General features: G+C 40.4%; 1 protein-coding gene across 4 annotated transcripts in view; it reads left to right on the top strand.

Moving 5' to 3' along the window:
• Positions 1–14,201, top strand: part of WDR33 (WD repeat domain 33) — a 107,070-nt gene that overhangs the window by 81,436 nt on the left and 11,433 nt on the right. For 3 of the 4 annotated variants that reach the window (XM_037523133.1, XM_037523134.2, XM_037523136.2), the window contains exons 8-17: positions 4,437–4,563; positions 5,656–5,810; positions 5,906–5,984; positions 6,366–6,476; positions 6,883–6,977; positions 7,175–7,261; positions 7,460–7,599; positions 8,522–8,674; positions 9,297–10,385; positions 13,206–13,314. In XM_037523133.1, the coding sequence (XP_037379030.1) occupies positions 4,437–4,563; positions 5,656–5,810; positions 5,906–5,984; positions 6,366–6,476; positions 6,883–6,977; positions 7,175–7,261; positions 7,460–7,599; positions 8,522–8,674; positions 9,297–10,385; positions 13,206–13,314 (2,145 nt within the window). The remainder of the gene's footprint in view (positions 1–4,436; positions 4,564–5,655; positions 5,811–5,905; positions 5,985–6,365; positions 6,477–6,882; positions 6,978–7,174; positions 7,262–7,459; positions 7,600–8,521; positions 8,675–9,296; positions 10,386–13,205; positions 13,315–14,201) is intronic. The other variant, XM_037523135.2, reaches the window with a different exon arrangement.

Genomic DNA, 14,201 nt, shown 5'->3' with positions numbered 1-14,201 from the left:
TGCAACACATGAGCTGTGTGATTACTGGCAACATACTTAACCTAGCTATGCTTGGTACCCTTTGTGTGTAGGATCATGTCAATACACATCTCCTGCCTAGAATTGTACCATACACAAGTAGTACATGTGTTTGCTAATAGTATTTTTTTTTTTTTTTTTTGCTAATAGTATTTTTATTGCTAAGAACAGTGGCCAATAAAACAGTATCCAAGAATTAGTATCAGTTTCATTTATGTTTGTGATTATTTATATATATGGGTAAATTCATTTAATGGAAAAGGATGGATGGAATTCCTCACTTGCTTGAATTCTTCTTAAACTTTAGAAAACCTCAGAAGCAAAATTAAAGCAGGTAAAACATGTTATTGTTCCTTTCTAATGGCATTTCACCTGCCTTTTAGTACATTTGCTATATAAAGTATTATTGAAGCTCTGTATGGCTATTGATTTTTTTAAATTATACTCATTTCCTTGTTTTGTAAATTCTGATTCTCACTTTTGTGATTTTTGGTAACAGTTAATCTATTCCATTTGTGAAGTGGTCGCATCCTTTAGTGGTAAAGAGAACTATCTCAAGATTTTTATTTGTTTCTGCATGTATTTCTTTACACTAACTAGATATATTTTACTTTTTTTTAATTATATGGGTTTATATTGTTGCTTGTGTTTGAGATATATAGGATCTCTGCCACTGGGTGTTGTCACCATACTTCACCGGTAACCGAAATTAATATAGTCCACCACACTTCACTTTCTCCCTCCCCACTTTGTCTTCACGCCTTGCCCTCCCCGGCCCTCCCCCTCCCCCTCTGATATACTCAGTTCTGCGGTCAGATTTAGTTTGGCTTTATTTGACCTTTTGGCTTCTCTGTATCCCACATATCAATGATACCATGCAATGTTTGTCTCTTTCCCTTTGACTTAGTTTGTTTAGCATAATCCCCTCCAGCTATATCACCTTGCCACAAATGGCAAGAGTTTGTCATTTTTGACAGATGAGGAGTGTATCATTTTGTATAGACACACATGGGTCCTCATCCACTCCTCTCTTTGGGCACTTAGGTTGTTTGCATAGCTTTGTCATTGTAAATAGTACTGCAATGGACCCAGGAGGGCAAGTTTCCCTTAGAATTAGTGTTTTTGAATTCTTTGGTCAGAAGAGTGAGATTGCTGGGTTTTATCGTTATGACAGATTCATTTTTACTCTTTTGAGGAACCTCTTACTGTTTTTCATAGGTGCTGGACTATTCTATATTCCCTCCAACAGTGTAAGAGAGTTCTTTTTTCTCCATTCTTTACCAGCACTTGCTAAACAGATGTAATTTCTTTCTTTCTTTTTTTTTTTAAAGATCTATTTATTTATGCATACAAGAGCTGGGGTACAGGCCAGAGATGTGGGGAAGGGTGAGAGGACTCACCACAGAGTGTAAAGCAGAACAGCAGACTGAGTGAAATACACTGCTGAGGGGAGCAGTGGGCGAGGCAGGAGAGGTCTGCTGTGCCATGTGGGTTGCTCCCTGGCCGGCCGGGAATTGAACTCATGCTGCAGAAGCTATGGTCTGTCTCATAGGTTGCATCTCAACCCCTTGCGCCACCAAGGAGGCCCTGTAATTTCTTTTTATGTGATAGAAGTGCCCCAGAGAAGATGCCTGTGAAGAATGTAAACCTTTTTGCATAGTGCATCATATTTAAGTACTTTCTCCTCTTTTCCACTCAGATTTGGTTGAAATTCATACATGTCTATAAATATAAGAATTTTAGGTGATAGTGGTTTACAAAGTTTTAAAATTCCCTGGCCACCTCTTTTGAGGGTAAAATTGTTAATAAAATGTCTTAAGGCAAACAAGGAACTGGGGGGACTGAATTGTATCCAATTTTTCCGTTCTTAGTTCTTTTTTGTTTTTTTAAGATTTATTTATGCATACAAGAACTGGGGTACAGAGGTGCAGGGGGTGAGAGGATTCGCCAGAGACAGAGGTGGGGAACAATACAGGAAGATCGACTGAAGTACACCGCTATGGGGAGCAGCAGGCAAGTCAGGAGAGGTCTGCTGTGCCATGTGGGGAGCTCCCTGGCTGGGGATCGAACTCGTGCTGCAGAGACTGCAGGCAGTTTCATAGGTTGTGTCTTAACCCCTTGCGCCACCAGGGAGGCCCCTTAGTTCTTTTTGATAAAAATCAAAGCAACAACAAATCTCCCTTTTCCACCACCTTTTTTTTTTTTTTTTTTTTTTTTTCAGATTTTATCTATCTTAGTGTAGAAGAACTGGGGTATAGGCCAGAGGTGCGGAAGGTGAGACTGCTCACCAGAGACAGTGGGGAGCAGAGTAGGCAAATTTACTGAAATACACTGCTGAGGGGAGCAGTGGGTGAGACAGGAGAGGTCTGTGGGCCATATATAATATAGGTTAGCTCCCTGGCCAGGGATCAAACTCAGGCTGCAGGGGTGATAGTGTAAGACTTAACCCCTAGGCCACCAGGGAGGCCCTGATATACTTTATAGAAAATATAGAAAAGAAAATAGAGATAAATATGCTGAATCTTAATACCACTACCCTGCTCAGTTTTATTTCTGTTAACACTTTGATGTCTAGACGTCTTGCCTTTTTCTCTCTCTAGATGTGTACAGAGTCATAGTGTTGATTTGTTTGCCTTTTATAGTGAAGTCATCAGGAATGCTACATACACTCGTTATGTATAAATAGTATCAAGAACATTTTAGTCACAGCATTAACTTATGTATAAGATCATTTTAATATGTGCATCATATTCCTTGCTCACATATGCCATACTGTATTTTGTAATATGTTTACATCTTATTCAAGGCATTTAAAAATAAAGTACAGGATCTCCTGGATCATGCAAGAGGTTAAGTCTGAGCACTATGAAGCTAGCCACTGCCACTGCAACGCAAGTTCAATCCCCAGCCAGGGAGCTACCCACATGGCGCAACAGACCTCTCCTGTCTCGCCTGCTGCTCCACTCAATTGTGTATTTCAGTAGATCTATCTGTTCTGCTCCCCACTCTGTCACTGGTGAACCCTCTCACCCCCTCGCACCTCTGGCCTACACCCCAGCTCTTGTATGCATAAATAAATAAAATAAAAATCTTCTAAAAAATAAAAATAAAGTTTATTAGCAAGCATCCTCATAGATGAATCTTTTTGGACATTGTTGCCCTCTCATAAATTCTGAGACAGAGTTATTGAGCTTATAGGATATGTACTTTTTCTTCCGGTTGATCAACAGTGACAAACGGTTGTCCAGACAGTTGGTGTCCCATGCTCGCCAGTATGGGATATTATCTTTAGCTAAAATCCATATTTGAGAAACACATTGCTCATCTTCTGAATCACCTGCATATTCACTATCCTGTGAAGGTGCCTCTAGAGCTATCTTTCTTCCCTACTTCCTTTTTTTCTGTTATATACCTCTCTTCCCTCCACAAACTTCATAGAAGCTGAAGTTGATAATAGTTTAGAGAAGGAGGTGTTTCAAGTTTTCCATTCTTCACCTGCCCCTTAGTGAATTTGCTACATAAAATATTATGGAGGTTCATTTAGTATAGCACCCAATTTTTTCAAAAATCATTCTCATTTCTTAGTTTTATAAATACTGATTTTCACTTTTGTGACCTTTAGTAATTGTTAAGTGAGCTTTTTTGTGAAGTGAGCCTATCCTTTAAGCACAGAGTTAAGAGATCTATCTCTGGAATCCTGTAGAGCAGGTTTAGACCCCAACTCCTGTTTGCTTGCGACTTGCTTGGGAATCTAGGACATGTTATTTAATCCCTTCTGTCCTTCTATTTCTTTACTTGTAAAACAGACAATGCTAATCTATTCCCCAGGATTTTGTGAGGACTTCAAGAGAAAAAGGTTATGAGAGCTTAACACATAGCACTCAATCGCATAGCTGTTATTATCCTCTTATCTGATGTGTGTGTGAAGAAGTGATTATTTTTCTCATTATGTATTTCAATAAATGATCAGAAAGATGAAATGCTTTTCCTATCATCTCTTCTAGAAAGTGGTGATATCAAAACCTGAGCTTAGGACTTTGGATTTGTAAGGACTTCTGAAATAGAAAAACTAATGTGAATTATGTCTAATAGAATAATCCAGTATAACAAGTTTGGAAAGCTCATATATGGAGGCTTGAGAGATGCAGCTTCCAAAAGCCTACTGGCAAGTAGGTGAGATGATGAGCTTAGTTCCTAAGAGGTGTGGTTCCTGTGCCTTCTGGCATAGAAGGAGGAGTCTCTATCTGAATGTCTTCCTCCCAGACACAAAGACCAAAGAGTCTTTAAAATGTTTAAGATGAGTGAGCATTAAGATTAAAACATTTAATAGGTTTCTCTACTTTGGTTTAAATTGGAATGGAGTCCTGCTTTAATTATATATGACTGATTAGGTTTTTATCTTAACTTGTTTCCGACAGGGCATGGTGCTGATGTGAAATGTGTAGACTGGCATCCAACAAAAGGGTTAGTTGTTTCAGGAAGTAAAGATAGTCAACAGCCAATCAAGTTCTGGGATCCCAAGACTGGGCAGAGTCTTGCAACACTGTAAGTGATAGGAACCCCACCTTGGTCCCTAAACAAAGGGGAACAAAGCTGCCTGTATTCTTTAACTTTTAGCTTTCTTTCCTCTCATGTGTTCTTGAAAAAGTCGTTTAGACATCAGATGGACTTGTAGCTATAGACTTCTTAAAAATAAATGTGATTTTTCTCTAAAATCCCAATAAAATAAGGCTTGATTTTTGTTCTGCCACAAATAAATTTAATTTGGGTATCATGGAGTGGTGGGGGTGGAATGAAGGGTGAGGAGGAGGTGGTTATTACTGTTCTAGCTCATTTTTTCTCCTCATAATATATTTTTGACACTGTATGGAGGTGATATGTGTGTGTGCCACCTACTGGAATACAGCCCAGCTTTCTCCATCTCACTGCACCTGTTTATAGAGTTTTCCCTTCATTTTTGAATCTGCTTTCAATTTTTGTCTGAGGTGTTTACTTATGACACAGCCACATACAATTTTTGGATTATCTATAAACCTCAGTTTAATGAATATATTAACTTTTTTTTGATCAAGTAGCTATACTGTGGCCCTTCTGATTGGGAAGTGAGCCATAACCAGAGTGAGCTGGTTGGAGCCAGGCTGCCTCATTAAACAATTCCAGTGGCCACTCCAGCATAGGACACCTGTAAATGGTGCCCATTGGAGATGTGCATTGCATAGGCCTTAGCCTGTAGTGTTTTTAGTTCAAATTAACCCTCAAACTATCTCCTGCCCCTCTTGATGTTTTGTCTTAATGAGAGGAACAATGAATTTTGAAAGTTTAATGAGCCTTATTGAATATTAATTTACATTTAAAGTGCTCCCTCTGTTTCACAGATAAACTTTTCTATACAATTTTAGCTCTGCTGCTATTTTAATTGCTTAATGAAAGTGCTGTTTATAATGGAAATTATTTCTGCCATTGACCTGTTTTTCAAGTGTACTTTTTACTTTGATCCTGTAATGTTGCTTACTTTATTACTTCTAGGCCAACTTCTTGCCATCTTGATCCATTTGCTTGTCAACAAAAATGGCAATTATACCGAGTTACACTTGTTCTGAATTCTGACAGATTATTTTTTTGGTACTTTGTTTCTAGTCATGCCCATAAAAACACTGTAATGGAAGTGAAATTAAATCTCAATGGTAATTGGCTACTTACAGCATCACGTGACCATCTTTGTAAACTTTTTGACATCCGAAACCTGAAAGAAGAGCTTCAAGTGTTCCGAGGTCATAAGAAAGAAGCCACAGGTCAGTGACTATGATATACTTCTCATTCTGATGATGACTTATAGGCTTCTGAGACCCTAATTGTTTTTTTTTTTCCTTGTGGTTTGGTCTCACAGCTGTGGCCTGGCATCCTGTTCATGAAGGACTTTTTGCTAGTGGAGGGTCTGATGGCTCTTTGTTATTCTGGCACGTTGGGTATGTTCTAGTTACTATGTAAAGATGTTCCTAACTTTGTGAAGAGAGCACATGAAAGTGTAAAGCATGACCAAGTTTTGTATTTTTCTGCGTGTCCTGTTATCAGAGACTCCCTCTGTGTTTTGATGTGGGAGTCATCAAGGGAGAATAAAACAAATTTCCTTGCTGCTCATGGTGAAATCATTCTTGAAGCATTTTCCCCTCTGCAGTGCTTTTTGGATAAAAGTCTGTTACTGATGACAGTTCATTAGCCCCAAAACATATGCAATTGACCAGATTTAAAGTAATAGACTTTGATGACTTGTGTTACACTAAAAGAAAATATTTGTTGTTGCTTGGTAACTTTTGTGAAAAAGACTTCTTTGTGTGGTGCTATTACAGGGTAGAGAAGGAAGTAGGTGGGATGGAGATGGCCCATGAAGGAATGATCTGGAGTTTGGCTTGGCATCCTCTTGGACATATTCTCTGCTCAGGCTCAAATGACCATACTAGGTAAGCTTTAGGTAAAAAATAAAAAATTGCAAAGAATGATTATAGTTAGGAAGCCTCAGGAAATACACACACAAACACATGCATGCATACTTTTAAAGATTTGTTGATTGATATAGTAATTGTATTCCAACTTAATTTTAGAAATATTTTTGAAATAGTTTATACATTTTTACAAGAAAAAGAGGTGTTATGACCTGTTATTTCAATTTTGCATGACCTGTTATTTCAATTTTGTTTTGCCTTCTGATTTGAAAGAAAAAGTATGTCTGCATTAAAATTTTTCAGAATAAAGACATTATAAAACATTGTTGCATTTACCAAGGAACTGTTTATAGAACTATTAAGTGCTCAGGAAAACACTAAATCTATGTACCTCTCCCCATCCTCATCACTTTTATTTTGATAGCAAATTCTGGACCCGAAACCGACCAGGTGATAAAATGCGAGACAGATATAATCTAAACCTATTACCTGGAATGTCTGAAGATGGAGTAGAATATGGTGAGGCTCTTAAACATTTTTCCTTCTGATATTCTGTGAAAGTGTTAGATATTGGGAAGATTATACAATACTAATTTCACTTTTTACATTTTAACTTACAAATCACCAGCAGTGTTTCCTTTTTATAAAGTGATAATTTTACTGGGCTACTACATTTGTAAAATCTCTATTAACAATGGATGTGTTGCTATTTATAGATGACCTTGAACCTAATAGTCTGGCAGTAATTCCAGGGATGGGAATACCAGAACAACTAAAATTAGCTATGGAGCAAGAGCAAATGGGTAAGAGAAGTTGTACCTGTAAGTTTTATTTTATAAAATTTTTGTAGGCCTATTTAATATCTTTATGAGTTATTTTGAAAATGCCATAAAAGTGATGTGAACTACATATTACTCAAAATCTCTTCTAAAAATATGTTCATTGATGTAGTAACCAATTTCTTTCACTTCCTTGACTAAATACTCCTGTTTATGTTACAGGGAAAGATGAATCAAATGAAATTGAAATGACAATTCCAGGTTTAGATTGGGGAATGGAGGAGGTGATGCAAAAGGATCAGAAAAAAGTACCTCAAAAGAAAGTTCCTTATGCAAAGCCCATTCCTGCTCAGTTTCAGCAGGTGAGTGACTAAAAATGGCCCTTCCTCATCCATGCAGTGGGACATTCTGTTTAGAATCTAATTGAAGTTCAGAAATGTGTTTCTTTTGGATAATCTCATCTGTTGAAAGTATTTCTGTATTGTAGGCTTTTTGGGAAGCTTCTTCACATATCTCAGGCATTCTTTTTTTTTAAGACTTTATTGATTTTATTGATTTTTGCATAGAAGAACTGGGGTGGTGTAGGCCAGAGGTACATGTATAGAGAGAGGCTTCATCAGAGACAGAGTAGGGAGCAGAGCAGGCAGATCTACTGAAATACACTGCTGAGGGGAGCAGCAGAAGAGACAGAAAAGGTCTGCTATGCCATATGTGGTTTAGCTCCCTGGTGGAGAATTGAACTCAGGCCATAGCGGTGATATCACTGAGACTTAACTCCTAGGCCACCAGGGGGGCCCCTGTCTCAGGCATTCTCAAACATAATTCCATCTATTACATTTCAGTTAGCAGTGAGTTTGTTATGAATCTTCTCTAGATCGTCTTCCTTTCTCTACTTATCATCCAAGCAGTCTGAGGAAGGAGGAAAAGAGGCTTGCAGCAGAGAGTATGATGACTGTCTTCTACATTGTTTGTCTTCTACATTATTTGTCCCCCCAACACAAAGTACATGTGCTCTTTTGAAGCAGTAGGGCAGCTTGCATTCTTAATAACCTATAAGGTCCTACAACTTTTATCAACTTGGGGATTTCTACCTGGTAATGAACTTGCGAACTTTATTCCTATGTCACTAAGAATCATTAGAGATAAAGACAGTACCTGGGCTGGGCGAACTGACTTGTATTTAGTAGCTTGTTATGAGCCTAGGACATTGTAGGATGATTTTCTCATACTATCATTATAAGTTACACTTTCGGGGTTTCTTTTCATGTTCTTTTCTTTCCCAAGGCTTGGATGCAGAATAAAGTTCCAATCCCTGCCCCAAATGAAGTGCTGAATGATAGAAAAGAGGATATTAAATTGGAAGAGAAGAAAAAAACGCAAGCAGAAATTGAGCAGGAAATGGCCACGTTGCAGTATACTAATCCACAGCTTCTGGAGGTGTGTGAAGTTGCAAAGTAGAGCCCAAGATGACCTAGGAGCGCAGTGGGGACGTTTCTTACTGATGCACTTAGTGAGAAGGCAGGGCCTCGTAGATGGGTCTGATGAGTGCCACCATTTCTTGCTACTCTGTGGGGAAGCTGGTTTCTAAAAGAATTTTATTTCTTAGTCTTTTAAAAGGAAATCAGAAATAGTGAGTAGAGGTAAGGTGAATGTACATTTTTAGTAGAAAAGATAAAGCCAACATAGTTTAATTAGGATTTATTTATTCAGCATAAAATAATTTTTTTTCTGTCAGCTTTAGAGCAGGTAGTTTATTCTTATTTTTTCTACCTTTGACAGCTCCTAAGAATGCTAAAATGCTAGTAAGTTATTGGACTTCCCCTGATCAAGATGGGTATAAATTGTCCTGAATGCTGTTTCCTAGCACTTAAAAAAGAAGCAGTGTAGATTGAGTCTGGAAGCCTGAGTAAATGTTATATGGATTCTAGTCACTGTTGGGGTGTTGAGAAGGCAACGCCTTATGTTTGATGCACCCCCAAAGAAATAAGTGATAGCAACATTGTCATCTTCAAGCGCTCTGGTTTATTAATCAGTATGGTTTTTCTCTTTTTCTTTCCAGCAACTTAAAATCGAAAGACTTGCACAGAAACAAGCTGAACAAATTCAGCCTTCTCCTTCACCTGGTACTCCTCTTCTTGGACCCCAGCCTTTTCCAGGACAAGGTCCAATGTCTCAGATTCCTCAAGGTTTTCAGCAACCCCATCCATCTCAGCAGATGCCAATGAACATGGCTCAAATGGGGCCTCCAGGCCCACAGGGACAGTTTAGACCCCCTGGACCCCAGGGACAAATGGGACCACAAGGTCCTCCACTGCATCAGGGAGGTGGGGGGCCACAAGGATTCATGGGACCACAAGGGCCCCAGGGCCCACCCCAGGGAATGCCGAGGCCTCAGGACATGCATGGGCCTCAAGGAATGCAGAGACATCCCGGACCTCATGGCCCTTTGGGACCTCAAGGACCACCTGGACCACAGGGTAATTCTGGCCCTCAAGGTCATATGGGTCCGCAGGGTCCACCTGGCCCACAAGGTCACCTAGGCCCCCAAGGCCCACCTGGTCCTCAAGGTCATTTGGGCCCTCAGGGGCCTCCTGGTACTCAAGGTATGCAGGGACCACCTGGTCCCAGAGGAATGCAAGGACCTCCTCATCCTCATGGGCTACAAGGTGGACCAGGGTCTCAAGGGATCCAAGGTCCTGTTTCTCAGGGACCTCTGATGGGATTGAATCCAAGAGGAATGCAGGGTCCTCCAGGCCCCCGAGAAAATCAGGGTCCTGCTCCCCAAGGGATGATGATGGGCCACCCGCCTCAAGAGATGAGAGGACCTCACCCTCCAAGTGGACTACTGGGACATGGCCCTCAGGAAATGAGAGGTCCTCAGGAGATGCGAGGCATGCAGGGGCCTCCACCCCAAGGATCAATGCTAGGCCCGCCTCAGGAATTGCGAGGGCCTCCAGGCTCACAAGGTCAGCAGGGGCCGCCCCAGGGCTCTTTGGGACCTCCACCCCAGGGTGGCATGCAAGGGCCCCCTGGACCTCAGGGACAGCAGAACCCGGCAAGAGGGCCACATCCATCTCAAGGGCCAATACCATTCCAGCAACAGAAAACAGCTCTGCTAGGTGATGGGCCCCGTGCCCCCTTCAATCAGGTATTGTCTATTTCCAACTTGTAGGCATTACACTTTGGGAAAATACACTCTGCACTGAGGTGGCACTTCTGGATGCTCTGATAAGGAGTCACAGACATTACAGTTGTCTTTCAAATAATTAGGGCTTGAGAAAAGCCTTTATTTCATCTTGAAGAAGGAAATAAGGATAATTAAATAGATCTTATGACGTGAGTTTTTGGTTTTCAACCTATGTTTTTAGTAGAGGCATTTCCAGAAAAGATCAAAACTCAATTGAATACAGGTTGTGATTGTCCCAGAACTCTAAGAAAGCTGTGGTCCTGAGGAGAAAGCAAGATGACCTTGAGTCTATCACACTACCTTTTCTGAGTCCTTTACTTGGTAGTCTCACTTTTCATGGGCCTGCCAGCAACTGAACCACCTCTGAGTTTCTTGCAGTTATCACTTTTTTTTTTGTTAGGATAAGGTGGGTATTTAACTCACAAGTATACTATATACTGTGATCTCACTATTTGCTTTTCAGTGAGTACTTTTAAGCATCTCTGAATCCATAATTGAGCATTCTCAAATCATGACCCTTATGTGGGGAATGTTTCTACAGAAATTTTCTTGGCCCTTTTTCCAGGAACTGTGTTTTTATTTTTCTAGTTTTCTCACCCATCCTCTGAGCTTGTGCTGGAGAGGCAACGTGAGTTTTTAGGTTGTTTGGAGTAAATTACAGAAAGTCCATATGAGTATGAATAGATTCAGTTCCTGTTAGGCCCTGTTGTTTTTATGTTTTTCTGAAAATTTTGTAGTCTTGAAGCTATATTTGGGTGTGAATTACTGGGCTTATGTCCCCAAGGTCTTGTCATGGCTAAAAGTAAGTGAATTAAGTGTGCTATTGACTCCCTGGGTCTTCACTGCAAGACGCTTGAGTCACTTGGCAGAGGGCATGCTGTAGGTACTGTGTATATAGAACATCATCAGTTTTGTTTTTTCAAACAACTCTGAGGATCTGTAATGTGAAAATGATTTTTGGATTACTGATTTAAAATAACTAGCTGAATGGGTAGGCATATATTATTCTTCACTAGATTTTCCAGAACTTGAACATGTTTGAGGGTACTTGAGTAAATTTTCAGATTTTATTGGAATTTTTCAGAATGAGTAAACTCAATCTAGGTTTACGGTCCTAAATTGCCCTAAAACTTAAAATGTTATGTATTTTGTTTATTTGTGTTTTTATAATATTTATTTACCTAACTTTATGGTAGTGAATTAGCACTTTTCATTTGGGAGAGAAAAACAGTGAACTTTAGTTAACACATAGGAAATGATAAACATGTCAGATTCATGGGACAATTCTATAGGAATTTTTATTGTATCATGTAGTAAAAGATTTTGTACATGGGAAACATAATGACTGTAAAGATGGAAATATTAGTAAAATGAGGGTAAAGGTGTAGTATATTTTAGGGCATTTCAAATGTCAAAGGTTTCCAGATGAAAGTTTTTGCTTATATTTCTTATGTACTGAACTCTGGCTTTCTTCTTGCACTTTGAATAGACCAATTTTTTAAAACCCGTTTTTTTTTTTTTAAGATTTATTTATTTATGCATACAAGAACTGGGGTACAGGCCAGAGGTGCAGGGAATGAGAGGATCCATCAGAGACAGAGTGGGGAACAGAACAGGCAGACTGACTGAAACACACTGCTGAGGGGAGCAGCGGGTGAGACAGGAGAGGTCTGCTGCACCATGTGGGTAGCTCCCTGGCCGGGGGTCAAACTCGTGCTGCAGTGGCTGTGGATAGCTTCATAGGTTGTGTCTCAATCCCTTGCGCCACCAGGGAGGCCCCTAAAACCTATTTTGATCAGCTTAATTAACTGTCACTACCTTCAGGCAACCATGAAATAGGTTGGTAAGAGGGTTCCTTGGTAAAACGACAGACAACAAAGGATTGTAGATGTTGCTGGCCTTGATTTGGTGATGGCCACATAGGCCTACAGTTTTACGTCCGCTATCAAGACTGCTCTTTACTGTTGCTGGTTTAGAATGTGATGAAAGTTGTTTTGCTATGGATGTTTTTGAAATTGAGCTATATTTGCAGTAGATAGAGGTACTAAATCTGGATATACATTTCTTTGTCAAGTGACCCGATCTGTAGTCACTGTACAGTGGGGGGGAAATCAGAATTTAGATACACTAGATAAAAATACAGAATTCGAAGGCTGTGGTAGGAGGGGGTTGGGCAGTAAGGAGATTAAGAGGATTGATTGAACCAAAAGGTCTGTGTCAGACAGTAGCTGTAAGAACCTTCAGCAAGTTCCCAGCTGACTCTACTGGGAATGAACAGGAAGGTGCTGAGGACAGGGGCAGTTCTTTTCAAACCCAGCCCTGACCTCTTGAAAGGACTGATTATTTCCTGTAACTGGAAGGAGTTGTGGATATCAGAACAGAGCTAACCTATCCTGGCACATTTCCAGGTCTTTAGTTTTGCCAGAAGCTCCTCCTCTGTGCAGAGTGTTGTCACTGTGTTATGGCTGTTGCTTTTCCATTGAGGCGCTTCTTTGGCATACCAGTAAAGATCTAGCTTTAACTAAAACTTAGCTGTGGGCTTTAACTAAAACCTAGCAGTAGGCTTAACATTTAAGTTTTTTCTCTAATTATGGTAAGAAGTATATCCTCTCCCACCATTTAAGGCCAGTCTTGCTATGATGTCACTAGCTATCTATTTATGCTGCAGGCTTTGGAGCAATCTAGTGTTTTTATTTTTATCTTCTCACATGATAATAAATTTGCTATTCATGAAGCACAAACCTATAATTTCACACCCCTGTTTTAAAAACATCTTTTCAGGAAGGACAGAACGCAGGCCCCCCACCCTTGATACCAGGCCTAGGGCAGCAGGGAGCACAAGGTCGCATCCCCCCTCTTAATCCTGGACCAGGACCTGGCCCTAACAAAGGTAAATATCTGCTCGGCTGAATAAGAGGTTGTATTCTTCCACCTTTGTATAAGTCTTACAAGAAATAATTTTACTGGTCAGTAATTGATAGAATAAACACTAGGAAAAATAGGAGCACAGTCATTTCAGGTAATTGCTTTTTCTCATGTTATTTTCATAGACTTGCTTTAGTTAGCCAAAAAGGCTACCCAGAGAAAAATACCCTCCTTGATACCAGAAGGTCATGGTGAAGCTGCTGGGGCCACTCCTGCCAGCAGGGCCGGTGCCAGGATCGGCCTTGTCTGTCTGTTGGACAGAGGCGGGGGGTCCCTGTGCTCATGAAGGCAGTGCGTGCTTTTAGCATCCCAGAGGGCCGAACTGTTTCAGTTAAAAATGGTTGATGGTACAGAGAATTCAGAGATTTTAAGTGTTTTTAAATAGTTCCTCTAAATTGTGTCATCTATTGAATTCTTCAGCTGCTTTCATTGTTGTGCATAATTTAAAAGGAGAAGCAGTGCCTCGGCTTGTCGGTATTGCGGAAGCACAGAGTTGAGGATTGGTAGTGTTTAGAGCTGAGGCTATTGGGAAGGTAGGAGTTGATCTCAGTAGTCCATAGGTAGCCAGAATCCTTGTTCTGTTGATGCTGAAGTGTTCAACTCTCACACACCCACATGCAGACTTGGGGCAGGAGTGAAATGGGCGGGCGGGCGGGTGGACGGGAAGTGAGACTAGGGCTGCGCGTGATGGCAGGCGATGGATGGAGATGTTACAGTCGGAACACCCCACACACCTCTCTTTTCATTTTTAATTGGCTAAGCCTACAGCACCCTGTGGTACATGTCAGGTTTCTTGCCCCCGCTCTAGCAGCTTAAGAGAAGCACTTGTTGGCCCTGGGACATTGGGAATTT

Source organism: Talpa occidentalis, unplaced genomic scaffold, assembly GCF_014898055.3.
Source record: "Talpa occidentalis isolate TD23 unplaced genomic scaffold, MPIMG_talOcc4v2.1 talOcc4.3, whole genome shotgun sequence".
NCBI classification, from domain to species: domain Eukaryota; kingdom Metazoa; phylum Chordata; class Mammalia; order Eulipotyphla; family Talpidae; genus Talpa; species Talpa occidentalis.
This window is presented reverse-complemented; position numbering and strand designations above follow the sequence as displayed.